The sequence below is a fragment of the Strigops habroptila genome, chromosome 3, assembly GCF_004027225.2.
Source record: "Strigops habroptila isolate Jane chromosome 3, bStrHab1.2.pri, whole genome shotgun sequence".
Classification (NCBI taxonomy): domain Eukaryota; kingdom Metazoa; phylum Chordata; class Aves; order Psittaciformes; family Psittacidae; genus Strigops; species Strigops habroptila.
The window spans coordinates 57590135-57605473 of NC_044279.2; the positions used below are offsets into that span (position 1 = coordinate 57590135).

General features: G+C 37.9%; 1 protein-coding gene across 2 annotated transcripts in view; it reads left to right on the top strand.

The window, feature by feature from the left end:
- SCUBE1 (signal peptide, CUB domain and EGF like domain containing 1) overlaps positions 1–15339 on the top strand; it is a 209196-nt gene that overhangs the window by 21059 nt on the left and 172798 nt on the right. For both annotated transcript variants that reach the window (XM_030480118.1, XM_030480117.1), the window contains exon 3: positions 10595–10723. In XM_030480118.1, coding sequence (XP_030335978.1) covers positions 10595–10723 — 129 coding nt within the window. The remainder of the gene's footprint in view (positions 1–10594; positions 10724–15339) is intronic.

Genomic DNA, 15339 nt, shown 5'->3' on the forward strand with positions numbered 1-15339 from the left:
GTACAGTGATTCTCTCATGGCAGTCCACAACAGTGTACGTAATACAGAGTTGCTCTGCTCATAGACAGATTATATAATATTCTCATGGGAGTTTTTGTAGGCTGGTTAAATTAATGCCTGATACATGTCCCATACAAAGTAGAGAGTTTGACCAAGTAATGCAGGATGACAGGAAGCCCTGCATTTTACAAAGCGTACATGATATAAATTACGTTATATTTCCCAAGTAGTTAACGAGCACAGCAGAACAGTTCTCAGCCAGGAGTCTGCAGTGGCGCAAGGACTGCTGCTAAAGCACATGTGGAAAAAATAGTTTGAAAATGTAAGCCTGTTGTCAGAAAACAAAAATTTGCTATACAAGGATTTGCACCTCTGCTGGAAAACGTAACAGTTTCTCATATCCAAGAAGGATGAAAACTGCTGCTATAGGGCCTCTCATACTGCTTGTGGCCTTACCTGTCTCAGTCTGAAACTGCAGCAGTGTTTATCTGCCAGGGACTAATGAAGTATATGCTATATGATATAAGAAATCTTCCATTTTACAGTATGTGATCCTATGTTCATGCCACTGATTTGTTCTGAAATGAGCAAGAAGGAATAGCCACCTTCTGTTTTCCCACTTGGAGGGCTACGGAAAATAAGTTAATATTCATCCACTGACAGGTAATAAGGAAATTTATTTCAGAATTGAAGCTTGGGATTGTTGGGTGGTTTTTTTTGTCAATGGACAGAAATTTAAAAATGAAATGCAAAGGAAGGTTGGAGGCACACAATCTGAGAATGAGGGAGATACCCATGGGGGTTGGGAAAAAAGTAGGTGAATGATGTCTTTATCAGTGATCTGGTTTCACTGTCTTAAACCTCTCCCTCAAAGTTTTTAGATGCATTATTTCAATTTAAAGATCTAGGAATAACCTCCTACCATGACTTACTGAAATGATGACCATCAGGATGTATGCGTACCAGTTGTGGCAGTAAGGCACACAAAAATATTCTCCCATTAGATTTCCAGGAACTCACAAGATCAGATGTGGAATCAAACATTTCCCATTATATTAAAAAAGGGAATTGTGGTGGAAATAGTTGTGATTTAGAAGTGGTGGGAAAAATGCTGTCAAATGTCATGTTTCACATTCATAACAGCTTGTGAACAGGAAATCTCTCTGCTTGAGCTTGCTGGGCATGGCAGCTACTAAATAAAGACAGACTCTAAAACTGTTACGTGCTCTGCAGGTATCCATCTTTATTGGGGTATCTCACTTGCAGTTCAAAGAACTTGTAGCCAATCTGTTTAAATATCAAGAGAAATGTCAAACCACAAAAAACTCTAATCAAGGCTTCAAGATGCGTAATACAGGATAACAATAATTTGGGTTATATTTGGTTTAAAATACTGTATTAACCATGAATGGAACTACAATGGTGCCAGAGTTTCCACTGTGCCAGTTGAGATGGAAAATGTCACATAGTGATAATATTTACATATATGAACAGAAAATAAATTGTTCCACAGGGAAAGAATTCTGCTTAGTTATTTTTTTTTCAGTAAATGACTGCAGCTCCAAAGGTTTTAGACCCTCAAAAAGTACTCTAGGTAAAAAATGGTCTATAAACCTAATGTTAAGACAGAAGGAAGACTTGTCAATTAAGCAGTCAAAAACTTTCTAAGGTCCTAAATGAAGAGTGTTCTGTGTCATTTATTTGGTCTTCATTCCTGCTCCCAGAGTGTTTGCAACCATAGAGAGTATTTAGGTGGCTGGCAAATTGCACCAACTGCATGCAGAATCTCAGTTTTCAGTTTTTGTAGTTTTTTTATATTTCTAAGCATTCTTTTATTCCCCTGTACTTCAGTGATAAGTGCATTGGCAAAGTACATGTACACCGAAGCAGTAATACCTGCCTGGAACTGCAGGCATCCTGAGAGAGTGAATCAAACGTTTAGATTCTTTTGTCTGTTATCAGTTTGATTGACATATCAATGTCCAGCCGTTAAAAATGCTCTTCTAAGCCTTTGAACTACAAGTTTAAGCAAGGAGGGAAACGTACAGGAAAGAATAGACAGGGAGGTGAGGATGCGAAGGTGAATTTAAGAAAAATGTAAGGAAAAGAGTCTTCAGAGACCATATTTGACAGACTGAGAGAGTTGCACTTTTTCGGCCTGGAGAAGAGAAGGCTCGGGAGACCTTATAAGTCTTCTAGTTCCTAAAGGGGGCCTACAAGAAGTCTGGAGAGGGACTTTTTACAAGGGCATGTAGTGACAGGACAAGAGGGAATGGCTTTAAACTGAAACTGACTGAGATTTAGATTAGACATTAGGAAGAAATTCTTTACTATGAGGGTGACGAGACACTGGAACAAGTGTGTATGAAAGCTTGGGGTTTTTTTTCCCAAGCAGCAAAGGTAACTTACAAGGACATCCTTACTCTGTGTGACTTGAAGATTTGATTCATGCTTGCTGTGAGCAGCGTAATAATAGGAAATCCAGATACAGGACAAAATAAGCATCTGCAATAGGTCTCTCTATGCTTTGTTGAAAATTAGGAGGTAATAATTGTGGTCAAACAAAAAATATTAAACAAATAGTAAAAAAGTCCCATTCTGCAGCTAGGGGTAAGTGGGGTGATGTCGCACCTGCCTTCTAAATGCATCATGAATGTTTTTAGGCAAGATAGTTCTAAATATGAAACTGTTCACACTTTAAAAATATATTTGCTGTTTGTATTCCATTTGTATTGAATGGTTTGTATTCCATCCCCCCCCCCCCCTTTTTTCACGTAAGTATAGAGCATGGTATAAACAAGGTATTAACAAGGTAGAAATTATAGCACGATGAACTTTGTGCTCAGCTGTCACAGAAGAAAAGAAAACAAATAAAGCTGCTACAGAGTACTTGATGTTTTCTGGAAACTGAATGAAAACCACCCCAACGATATCATAGATTGCATCCAAATCATCTTCACTAAGTTGGCATGGCATTTTCATTTTATTGCTGTTTTAAGAACAGAAAATAGGGGGTAGTGACATCTTGGAAGGAGGCTGTAAAACTGAATTTTATTTTTTTTTTATTTGTGAATGAGTTAATGGGAAAAACATTGGAGGGGTAGTACCCACAGTGGAAAGGCTCTTCAGGGATTTACGCTGAAAAAGCACTTACGCTAAACAATCTATTGTACCTGTTTTTTTTCCTTTCTCTACCAAGAAACATCAGGCTGCTTTTTCTGATTTTACCCTATTTCCAGCCTGCTCACCCTTGACCTTGGCTTTCAGAATAGTCCTAAGGGCTATCAAATTTTACAGTTTTCTTGGGCACAAGCATCTTGAAAACATCATGATGACTTGCAAGCTGTAAAAACTTCACTCTGTGTTCCTCTGATTGGTTAAATTGTAGCATTTCCAAGGTCATAGCATCTAAAGAATAAGGATGTTAATGTTTATGAGTCAAAACCTAAAGTGTCTTAGGAAAAAACAGATATAACAAATGATAGATTTTAATTTGTTTTTTCTTATAGAAAGAGTGACTTACGAAGCTTTTCGTGGAAAGGGATTTTCAGAAATGGACTTCACTCTGAGGTGAAGGTCAAGGTTTCATTTGGAGTAGGAAAAAAATTGAATTAATCTTTATGTCAATATTTTCTGCACAAAATTTGGACTTGGAGTAAATGCTGAATTCTGCTATCACAAAACTCCCAGAGGGAAGCAGATCAGTATTTCAGCAGATCAGGTTGATGACATTTTCCCAGCTGATTCTTTATACATCTAGCTGGGTCAACACTTGCAAATTTTCGTAGCAAAACTGGGCTTCTAATAATTTTGAACACGTGGAAATGTGCTGATGCTAAACTCCTCTGGAGAATCTGATAATTTTACTATTCTTACTGGGGTTGAATGCTTTCCAGAGAGCTGAACTTTTGGCGAATTTGCCCTGCACTTGACCAAAATGGTCTTTAACCTATGTTTGAGCTTTTTTTTCTGGCCTTTAGATCTGGAGCTGGTTCCCTTCTTAAGGAAAGTGCAACTTGATATGAGAAATACAAATGCCTTAGGTTCAGGTTATCCAGTGTGTGTGTATAACTGCTGAAAGTATATTAGATGTAGAATCTGCCAAAGAAACTGAGTGTATATAAATATTCCCATATTGGTTTTATTTAATGGCTTTTGCAGTCCCCAAATCCATAATTAAAAAGAATAAGATGCTGATCTGATTATGATGCAGGACTTGAGTTTGTTTGTATTCTTATCAGTGCGCATGTTACTTCATTTCTGCCTGTTTCCTTAAAAGTAAACGGGTGTTGGTGCCTCACTGGTTGCTTGTTCCCAATTGGAAGTGGGAACAAGAAATTGAAGTGCTGATCTTGTCTCGCATATCTCCTTACTGTGAGACCCAGGAAACATGTCTTCCTGGCTCCATAAAGCCAGTGGCAAAAATGCTTCTTGGATTTTGTAGGATTGGCATTTCACCTTTGGATATTACAAGGCCACTTCTTTCCCAAGCGTCTGACATCAAGGTTGCATAAAACTATACAGTGATGAAGAGCACTCTGCTTGTACTGTAGCTCTATTCTTAATTAGGTAGGATTCGGAACCTAGGGTGGGGCTTTTCTCCTGTATTTTTCTTTGGAAATTACAATAGTGCATTAGTCTTAGGAGGAACAGTGACCAAAACTCAGTAAAGAATCAGTAAAAATTTTTGAAAGCTTTCAAGAAGGAAGCCATAAAAGTGCAAAATATTACCACATAGAAGTATGTGTTCCAGCATTTTGCAATGTCTTTTGCTGCATATCAGTTCTGGATAAGCAGGCAACATGCTACAGTTGCAGAACTGTTGTATGATTTTTTTTTTAGCAGAAGACAACTGAGAGAATTCTGCAAGAGGTATGCTTTGTCCTTTGTAGGGAGCTGGCAGCAACCTCTCATGGAGCAGGAAGGTAAAAACACAGTTTCTTTGCTGGCAAGTTTGTAAGGACAATGATATTTACTGTGTCTATAATGCCTCTTTGGAAGTATTTTGGTTAGAGCAGCTAGATAAATAGGTGAATATGAATACCAAAATATTTTTTTCTTCAGATACTGAATAAATAAGTGGATTTGTCTGTCAAGATACACTTAAAAAGGCCTTAATATTTATTTTTCTAGCTACTTTATGGATCCCGCTCTTTTAAGAAATAGTTCACATCTGCATAATATACCTTTATGCTAAGTTCTGTTTGTGGTTCTCTAAATTAGAAGAAATTGATGTGGGCAGACAGCTTCCTTTGGCTATTTATTTTAAAATGTCCAAGGACATAAATTATTCCTTTCAAAGTCAATTGAAATTTGTGTTCAGTAAATTAATTCCAGATCTTTTCCTTATATTAGTAGTCAAGAATTACTTTAAAATTACCACAGATTTTAACCAATCCTACTCCATTTTCTGTTGCACTGTAAGTGTTGCGATATGTGGCTTTGACAGATGCCAAGATAAAGGTTGTGCCAATGCACACTTTCCCTTACTCTATAGAAATCTGTGGAATTCAACACTAAAAGCTGAATTTGGCTCATTGGCTTTCAGGCCTCAGCCATTCTTCCTTTTGAATGTTAAAAGCCATAAGGCTTCTGTGACAGTTTAGCAGTGACACTCATCCAAAATTCATCAACTCTATGCAGACGTTTGCTTTGATTTCAGTAGCTTTCCCCGTAAGGATCTGTAGCTGTGTTGACAAATAAATTTTGGTTTACATGTCATGATGATTTTGGAACATTTAGGAACTTCAGGAATGGCAACTGGTATAATGCAGAGTGGGAATGGATTTTGCTGGAGGTAAATTTTGTACTTTCCTGACTTTCAGCCTATGCCACCTCCTAGCAAAGATTGTTAGTGCTTGGAAAAGATGGTTAGAGTGCAGTAGGTTTCTGCTGCTGAAAATGCTTAGACAAAATGGGAACTAGCATTTTCCTTACCCTGTTTTACAGTTTGGTTTGTCTTTTGGATATTAGTTATTTCATGCTGATGTGTCTTCTATTCTCTGCTGAAACAGAAAGCTGAAATACTGTGATACTGGAAGCAGAAGAGATGAATTGTTTTATTGTGAACATTTCTTAGTGAAGTTGCATGTGCTCCTGGAACAGCTGCTTCTCTGCAGGGTGGCCTTGTGAGACATATGAGAGTGCCATCCCTTTGTTGCAGAATATACAAATGAAACAAATTTCTGGGATAATGTCAGCCTTACCTGTGATAATGAAAGAAGAATCAGCCCCAGTATGTATGAGGTAGATACAGGTCCCCTCAGACTAAAAAGAATTAGGTCACTTAAGACATTTGAAATTCTTTTCCTGTAACTGAAATAGTGATTGTAAATTACGGCACTTCCACATGGTAACAAATGCTCAATTTTCCCAGATACTTGTCTAGTTTTTTTAAAAAGTTATTGGATGCTCAAATAATAATTGCAGTCTCATACAGTATGTAATCTTTAAGTAACACCACTGCTCACTGAGGAAGACAACAGCAGAGTGTGGCAGTGCTGTGTTCCCTAGGGCTGCTAGTTATTTCCAGGCTGTAACAAAAGATTCACCTCTGCTTTCCAGAAGGAATTAGGATGTGATTTCCAAGCTTCTTTCACCTTGGCAAATAGCTGAACTGGTACAGTTACTAGTACACCCAAGTGTAGCAAGCTTCTTTTTATTTCTTTATTTCCCCCCAATAATTTTTTCCTTTAAGACTTTTGAAACAAGCAGTGGATTTTGGAGATTTCCCAAAACAGTTCCAGAAAGATATGGTCAAAATTATCTTGCCAGCAGCTGAGGGATGTGGTTGCATACATCCAGGTCTGGCACTGTGTCGTGCTGAACCCAGGACACACTGGCAGTTGAGGTCTCATTTGAACACAGTAAGACCAAATAGGTTCTTGGCAGACTGTCACTATTATAAATGGCCCTATGCCTTCTTAATCATTTTGATGCATTTCATTTTTTTCCAAGGCTCCTGTAATTGCTGCCATTGTAATATCATATGAAATGAATTCATCTTAGAGAGGAAATAGCAATACTTTTTTAAGGTGTTTTCTTGACTAAACACCCCAAGATTTGCCTGTCTGCACAGCCAGATTTTACTGGAGTGAAAACTTTGTAAATATTTTTCCAGGACAGATAAAACTTTAGGTTTCCTATTGAGAGCTAGCTTGCAGTAAACCTTGCTAATTCAACAGTGTATGCAGCAGCATCCAGCACAGCAATTTTGTGGTCACATGGCAACATTTCTCTGTTTTTCTTGTTTCATTCTTGTGTTATGGTAATTCTTTTGCGCTGAAAGACAATTTTAAGTGATCAAACAGTAAAGATGTTATGGATCAAACAGTAAAAATGTTATGGATGGTTGAAGCTACAAAATTAGTGGGAAGAGGAATCTTTCAGAGTTAGAGGTGTTTGGAGAAAAAAGTTTGGTTCTCTAATTTTGATAGAGCCCAATTCTACCAATTACAGGAAAAAAAGAATAGTAGGATATGACCTAACCAAAAGCGAATGAACACAGCTGGCCCCTGCAAATTTTGAGTTTTGCAATAGACAAAATGAAGAGCAAGACTGCAGGTTTCATGTGTTTGCTTTTATCAGAATATTAAGCTTACTAAGGAAGCCATATCCTGCCATGTCAGATGTAATATTCTGCCTGTAAATTATAGTTGTTCAGCACTTTCACTGAGGCATTCTTTAAAGAATGTGCTCCTCCAGGTATATGCAAAGAGAGGATGGGGTAATTTTCTCAGTGTTTGCAGGCACATATTCTGCTTTTCTCTTGATGCAGCTGGAGCTTGAAAAGAGTTAAACATTTGGGTATTGCAGCCTTTGGGTATGCTTTTGGTGGCTTTGTTTGATTGATTGGTTTTGTTTTTAAAAATAAAGTTAAATTTACCTGTCTCAGCCCCTTGGTGTTTTAGTAGCAATACTGGAGATAGAAATTCCAGCCAGTCTGCCAGGTGAAGTCTCTTAAATAGCAATGTGGTTTTGGAGGGGAAAGAAACACCAAAAAACCTACAACATGACTATCAAAATTAGGTAGAATTGTTTGGCTCCGCTCCTAGTTCTGTGCAGCTCTTGGGGTACAAAAGGGAGAAGTAATCTTCTAATCCTTTTGCAAAATTTAATGTAACTGGAACTCCTTGAGAGAGATGAAAAGAATCTCTTCCTTTTGTCATTTTTCTGGTTTATATATCTGTTAGATTACCTTTTCTGGAACTTAAGTATTCGTATTACATCAGCACCTTGAGCTGCTAATCACAGTACAGCTTTTCAGAATTAAGTGTAAGGGGTAGACATTCAAAAGGCTTCATGTTTCTTTGATTTTTGTCCCTTTTGAAGGCTCTCACATTGCTTATTTAAACAGATAGTCCTATTTGATTCATTGATTGAAAAAAAGGGAATGAATTGACCAGCCAATGCTGAGTAACTTAACAACTGATAACAGTTTCTTCTGAATTCCTTGTTCTGAAGAAACTTGGTGCTGGATAACAGTTAAGAACGAATCTTAAAACGATGTTACCATTTTTTCCTGAGTGTCCTGAAGGAATGCCCAACACACCTGACATCAAAATCATGTTACATGCTTTTTGATTATTGAGTGGCCTATTTAAGCATGGCATTGCTGTAGAGCTCTGGTTTTGTCCCTATAGCCTGCAAATGATAGGGAGTTTCTGAAACTATTAATGAATGGTTATGGAAGCTGCAAATAACTGCTAAGTGGAAACCTTACTGGAACGCTTTGGCAGTATGCACTCAAGCACGCTGGGCTGTAAATAAAGGAGGGAGGCTTCTTGGGGACTTTGCACTGCCATGCTGCAGGTGTGTTCAGAATGAGCTCAATACACTGTAATGGATTTGCTGATTATTGTTTTCAGGAAAAATCATAGCCTTATCTTTTTGTTGTCATACTGGACTCCAGAAGGTAGAGCACATCTGTCCTGATAGAGCAGACTGTCCTGACTCGGCACTTGTACTCAGATTAGTAAAGAATGGTAACTTTCTGAAACAGAGCAGAGGTTGAAAGACTAGGAAGCTTACCTCTAAGCAGCAGATAGTATTTTTGTTAGGAAGGTCCTTTCTCCGGCATATTTCCAGCATTTTTGAGGTGCTGAATGCAAAAACTTAGTCAGTGTTGCAGCTAAAGCCAAATTTGTAGCTCCCGTTTCAAGCTGCTAAGGAGATTGTAGAAGGGGGGCTTCAGAGCTGTTTGAGGGAAGTGGGTGGAGACCTGGGCTATTCTGAATTGAAGGTAGGTTTCTGGGAGGGACCAACCTGAGGGGAAGGGCTTGCAAAAAAACTTGGGAGAAGCCTGTGCCTGCTCTGACAGATCAGTCTTCTCAGAGGATTGTGCAAGGAGGGACAAACCTAGCCACACTCCATCCAAGGGCCAGAAATGGTAAAAGCGTTGAGTGACTGAGTCTCAGTGGCTTCTCCAAAGAATCTGTTTTTACCAAACTACCTCACTGTCTCGAGGTTGCAGCTGGGTATGATACCAGGTAGCAAAGCTTTTCGTGGAGTACTTTTAAAAGTAAAAAAAATAATAAGGCTGTATTAACATGAACCTAATTCAGAAATATTTCAACTCCCTCTGCAATGGAAGGCATGTTTGAAATGCACTGCCAGGATAGCTCTGATGTACTAACAGGTGATCTTCTTAAAAGATTACTTTTCCTTTTATCATGTGCTATCTAAGGAACAGTAGCTGGGGTTTTTGATCTAGCACACCACGGATATAGAGCTGATAGTTATCAAGCTGTGAGACTGTGTTTAATTATTTATGCATTTTTAGTTGGTTGATGTGCACCACTGAATGATTCACAGCAGGGACTGTGATGCTGACATTCCACGTGTAAGCCAAGATACAGTATGTAAAAAGAAGAAAGTTTGCACTTTCTAGAATGAGTGAAGTGATTTTTGTTTTGTATGAGGGAGGGAAGATCATCATAGATAGGGTTGTTTGTAGTTGAAGCAGAATGCATCTCTTATCATTCGTGGTACTCTTTCATACAGGCCAATGTACAAAAATAATTCCAGCATACCTTCTAAGAATAAAACATTGGACTTGTTATTGCTGTTGTTGTTGCTGTACATGAATTAATACAGAAAATGATAATAGGGTTTATTTTGAGGGGAAGACAGTTTTTTATTAAACAGGGCATACTTTTTTCTTATGCCATGTTAATAGCACATTTCAGATAGTTGTGATAGCGAAGTCAAAGGTTTAACTTATTGTCTGCTTGATCATTTTAAAGGTAAAACCCCAAACCTAGATTTTAAATATAAAAAGAATAAACTGAAACAGGTATTTCGTTTAATTTTTGACAACATATCATTGCTTAATGTGATGATACTACAATTGTTTGGGGAAGGAGAGTTCTATATGTTGGCTTGCTGCTTTTCAGTCATATGACCCTGATGTGTTCATCACTTTGGTCATGATGTAATTCCCTGAGACATTTGTTGGGTGAAATATGCGATATGATTTTATAGAAATATTAGGAATATGCATATAATCAAAGACCATGCTTGGTTAGAAAAACTTTTCTGTATTCTCAGTATTCTCTTTTTACAAAAGTTTCGTTTTCCTCCTCTTGTGTTTTAGATATTGACGAGTGTGAAAATGACTTCTACAATGGGGGTTGTGTCCACGAGTGTATCAACATTCCAGGCAACTACAGGTGTACATGCTATGATGGGTTCATGTTAGCCCATGATGGCCACAACTGTCTTGGTAAGTAGTGAATGCTGGCAAGAAATTTTCATTTCATGGCTGTGGTAAGAAGGCCTGACATGCTTGCTGCATTTTGTCGTCTGGTATGTTTTCAGTAAAAACTTGATCCAGATTACGCTGAATAAGTTGAAACCTATCCATTGACTCTAATGTGGTTTAGACCAGACCCTTAAAGTTGGCACTCTTAATCCTAACTCAGATCAGTTTGCCCATCTTTAACATTGCTAAACCTTTCCCTCCCCCCAAGGGATGTGCTGGATGTTTGGGATTCTATTTTAAGAAAAGTAATCTATCCCATTCACTTAAATATATTTTGTCTGTTTTTTCCAACTTCTGTAATTCCAGTTATATACTTAGAGCTGCCCCTTCCCTTTTTTTCTCTTTTAGGGTAACATAGTTCTAGGATATGCTCTATGAACATAAATTACAGAATGTTAAAAGTGCAAGTGCAATGAAGGAATATTTGGAATATCTTTCTCAGTATTCCCAATATAAATGCAATGACCAGTGTTTAGTACAGTCCCAGATCAGTTTCGATGTGATGTTTATAAAACTGTGTGGAAAGGGAGGGGTTTGGGTTTTTTTTTTTTTCTGTGACAGGCAGCACATTTACTTTGGTAAAAACTGAGATTCTTTGCAATAAAAGGCAAGAAATCAGGTAGTGAACCAGAAGTAATAAAGTCCACTAATATCAGTCTGCAGTCACTGAAGCTATGGAACAACTAGAATTTCTCAGCAAGGATTTGGTTAGCCTTTCAGTAGATGTGTTTCCTACTGCGTTAATTTTCAAACTGAGTAATATTTGTTCAGATGGAACCATTGACAGGCTTTTGACTCAAACGTCAAATTTCATTTGTTACAGAACAGACTGAATAGATTTATTTGCGTCAATGTGAGGTGGTCAAAAGATTAATTGTGCAAGGGGTATTTCTTATACAAAGAGCAGCCAGCCATTCATTTAAAAAAGACGGAAAAACTATTTATACTAATGTCCATAAATATCTCTTAATAAAACAGGACACAAACATAATCAAATAGTTCAGCTATTTGGAATTCAAATAACTGTGCATGTACGTTGTTTCAAACAGCTTGCTATTTTCAACTTTGTTTCCAGATGATTCCCATGGTGGTGGGGAAAAGTAGGTTAGCAAGTATGAACAGGAAGAGGAGTGACCTGATAAAGGATGATAAAGGAGATCTGTGAGGTTTCTTTGGATCCCTGTGGTCTGTGGTTTTCTGGTCATGAAACATGCAGGCTGGATCTACAGAGAGAGCCAAATATCTAATTTTCTTTTCATTAATTTCTGTTCAGCTGTTTGGGGTTTTTTGGGGGGGGGGGGAAAGCCTATAATAATATAAACAGATGGCTACAGCTGAAAGTACTGATCCAAAGCTTGCCAAGAGATCTTTCAGGTTTGGTACAATTGGTATCTGCCCATATTCATGGTCTACTATGAGCTGACTCTTTGTGTTACCCAAAAATGTTAGAAACCATTTTGCTTCTAGAAGAGGTTCAGTGAACAGATGAGTGGGAATACCAGTAAAGGGCTCCCTTTCTCCCAGTGTGTAACTTTAGGACATGAAAAGAGTTTCTAATTTTCAGACCACTGTCTGGGGAAGCTTCTGTTCCTCAAATGCAGATGGAATATTTGCAACTAATGCATGGTCTTTGATATGTCTCAGTAATGTAACTGCTTTTACTTAGAGGCACCGAAAAGAGAATCGAGGCACATTAGTTTTTCTCCCTTCTTTAAAATCTGTGTGAGGACTAGTGTCTGGTTGTAAGGTCTCAGACTGAAGTTTTTAATCCTGACAGTGGCCATGCAAATGTTGCTATGACTGCCTATTGTGAGCTAACTCAGATTTGAGACACCATCGCTAGAAAAGAGAGAACTTAATTTTTCTGTCATCATTTGGTCTCTAGCTGGCTGCTAGCATTAACAGTTATACTAACTGCTGAGATAGCCTGTTTTCTCCCATTAGCACAGTATCAGTTTTGAAAAGGGGGACATTTCTAGTCTTCTCCCTTCTGGACTAGTTATACTCTCTTTCATTTATGGTACCAGAAATGTGTAAATGCAGTTGGCAGTTTTTAAGAGGATGCAGTGAGGTCTCAAATCCGAAACTGTTCTTGTATTTGCACATGTTTGAATTAGGATTTCTATAAGCTTTTGGAAAATTCTCCCAGCATGTAAAATTTAGTTAATTTATTCAAAATACTTTTTTTTTTGCCCATGAGGAAATTAGACATTACAAGACGTTTTGATGAGTCCACTGGTTTCCACCTGTGCTTGCTCTTTTAGAGACTACTTATTTTTCATAGATTGTAAGGAGACAAAGGATACTTCACAAGCTTAGTGACAATGTTTTTCACCTTTCAATGCATTCTTCTACTGATTTATTTTTTTTAAGTCACTTCCTGCTCTTCACTGTCTCTTCCCAACCTTTATAAGGATTTTACAGAGCCATGAAAATTAAGACTGCTTAGTTAGATACCGTATCGTATATTTTATGTATCAAGTTGATGCTTCTCCTAGAAAAGGCCTGTAATTGATTAGCATGCTGAAATTAAGTCTGTATTCACATTAAGTAAGGCTGTAGTGGATTGTGTATAGAATTGACATTTCCACAGCATTTGTAGATGAGCCTATAAAACTTGCAGTAGGTCGGGTTTGAAAAACCTGCCTGAACCTTCTTCTCATATAGCACTGTGGATGTGTATGTTCTTGGACAGAAGATTGGGTAGGGGTAGCCCAATATCAGACTACGCTATTCCTACTTCTCCCTCATCCTTTGGCCTTCCAGGAATTACTGTTGGGGTCTGTTTTGTCAGCACAAAGGGAGCCAGAGAGCAAGAACTCTTAGGGGACAATTTGACTGCCTAAACATAGCAGCCTCGTGACAGTGAGTAAAATCATAGAATATCTCAAGTTGTAAAGGACACGTAAGGATCATAGAGTCCAGAGAACTACAGGAGTAGAGCTAGAGTGAGATGGAGGCTAGATAGGCTTAGTATTAGGAATCTAAAATGGCTTCTCACTCCAATGTTTAGGCAGCTGCAGTGACTTGGGCTGCATTTTATCACATACACATCACCAGAAATGTTTGTCTAATGATTTTAGATAGAAAGCCTAGGGACCCCATGATAGTTCACTAATAGTCCTGCAGGCCATCTAGGAAACAAGTTATAATGGACAAGACTGTTACATCAGGATTGCATCTACATTTGACTGTAGTCTATGCAAAATCTAAAGCCATCTCTAGGAAGAAAATTATCTCTATCCCAGCCAAAACCAGGACATCTTGTCAGGATTTACGTTCCTTTTTAAACCTTCAGTGGATGTCTTTCTAATAATGTCAGTATAGCAAGATGATTAAAATCTTCATTATAAATAGCAAACTTGGAGTATTCATGACTAATTAGATCAGCTGCAGACAGGTTGTTTTTTTCCTGAGTTCTTGTTTCAACACTGCTTTCTAATCAAGTGAAATTTCTTACTTATTTATTTGTTGGGAGGAAGTGTTTGGTTAAGAATTGATGGTTAAAATTTGTACTGGAAAATGTCCAAAACTGTCCCCAGGGGAACTCAACCTGCTCTCCATTTGACATTTTTATTGAGGAATTTCTCAAATATGACAAGAAATGACACCACAGGGAATTCGAACTATGATGAGATCGTTGTCTGGCTAAAAATAATCTATTTTAGCACTGTAATCACTTGAAATAGCGCTATTTCTTTTTCAAAATTGCTCTAAATTCTGCTCAGTGGATGCTCAGTGGATGCAATATTTGGTCTCATGCAATAGGTTTTCTTTATCCTCTATTTGAAACCAGTCATGAAATATGTTTTCCTCTCTCATATGAAATACCAGTCTGGGATTTCTTTTTATTAGCTCACACTGGTCCAGACGTTCTTTACTGTTTGATTATTTTTTCTCCATGATCTTACTAATAAATTGATTTTTCCTTCTTTGTGTCTTTCACATGTTGAAGCATGCTATCCATTTCCATTCTCTCTTGCCTTTAGGAGAGATTATAGCATGCTTCCTGTTAGTGCTGAACGCTTTACCCATCTCATTTATACCACAGAGAAGGCTTAAGAATTTGTCTTTCTTTCAGTGAGAATTTCAGGGGAGCTTGGCATAGCTGCCAGTATGGTGACTCCAGAATGTACCCAGGAGGGTAAATGAGAATTTCCTGGGGTTTTTAGTTTAGTTTCAAGGTAGGGATAGGCTTTGGGATAAGAATTGTCATGTGGAACGAAACTCTCCACTCTTTCAGAAGCAATGAGGCTTCAGCTAGTGGAGAACTGCAATTTAGGGCATTGCACTTGGATGAAGTCAAAGAGAGCAATGAGAACAATGAGTGATCTAGAAAACATAGAAACATAGAGTATCTCGAGTTGGAAGTGACGCAAAGAGTCATAAAGTCTAACATGGCTAACACCAGAAGAATGAAAGAGAAGTTCATTCCTTCCCTAGTTTTCTTCTAAGGAAGAGAAGATGAAAAAGAAGATGCAATACTCATCAAATTAAAAAAGAAAAAAAAAGGCTGCTGTGAAGAATTGTATTTTTACTGTTTTGTTTTCGTATCCCTGCAGAAGTGAATGAGGTAG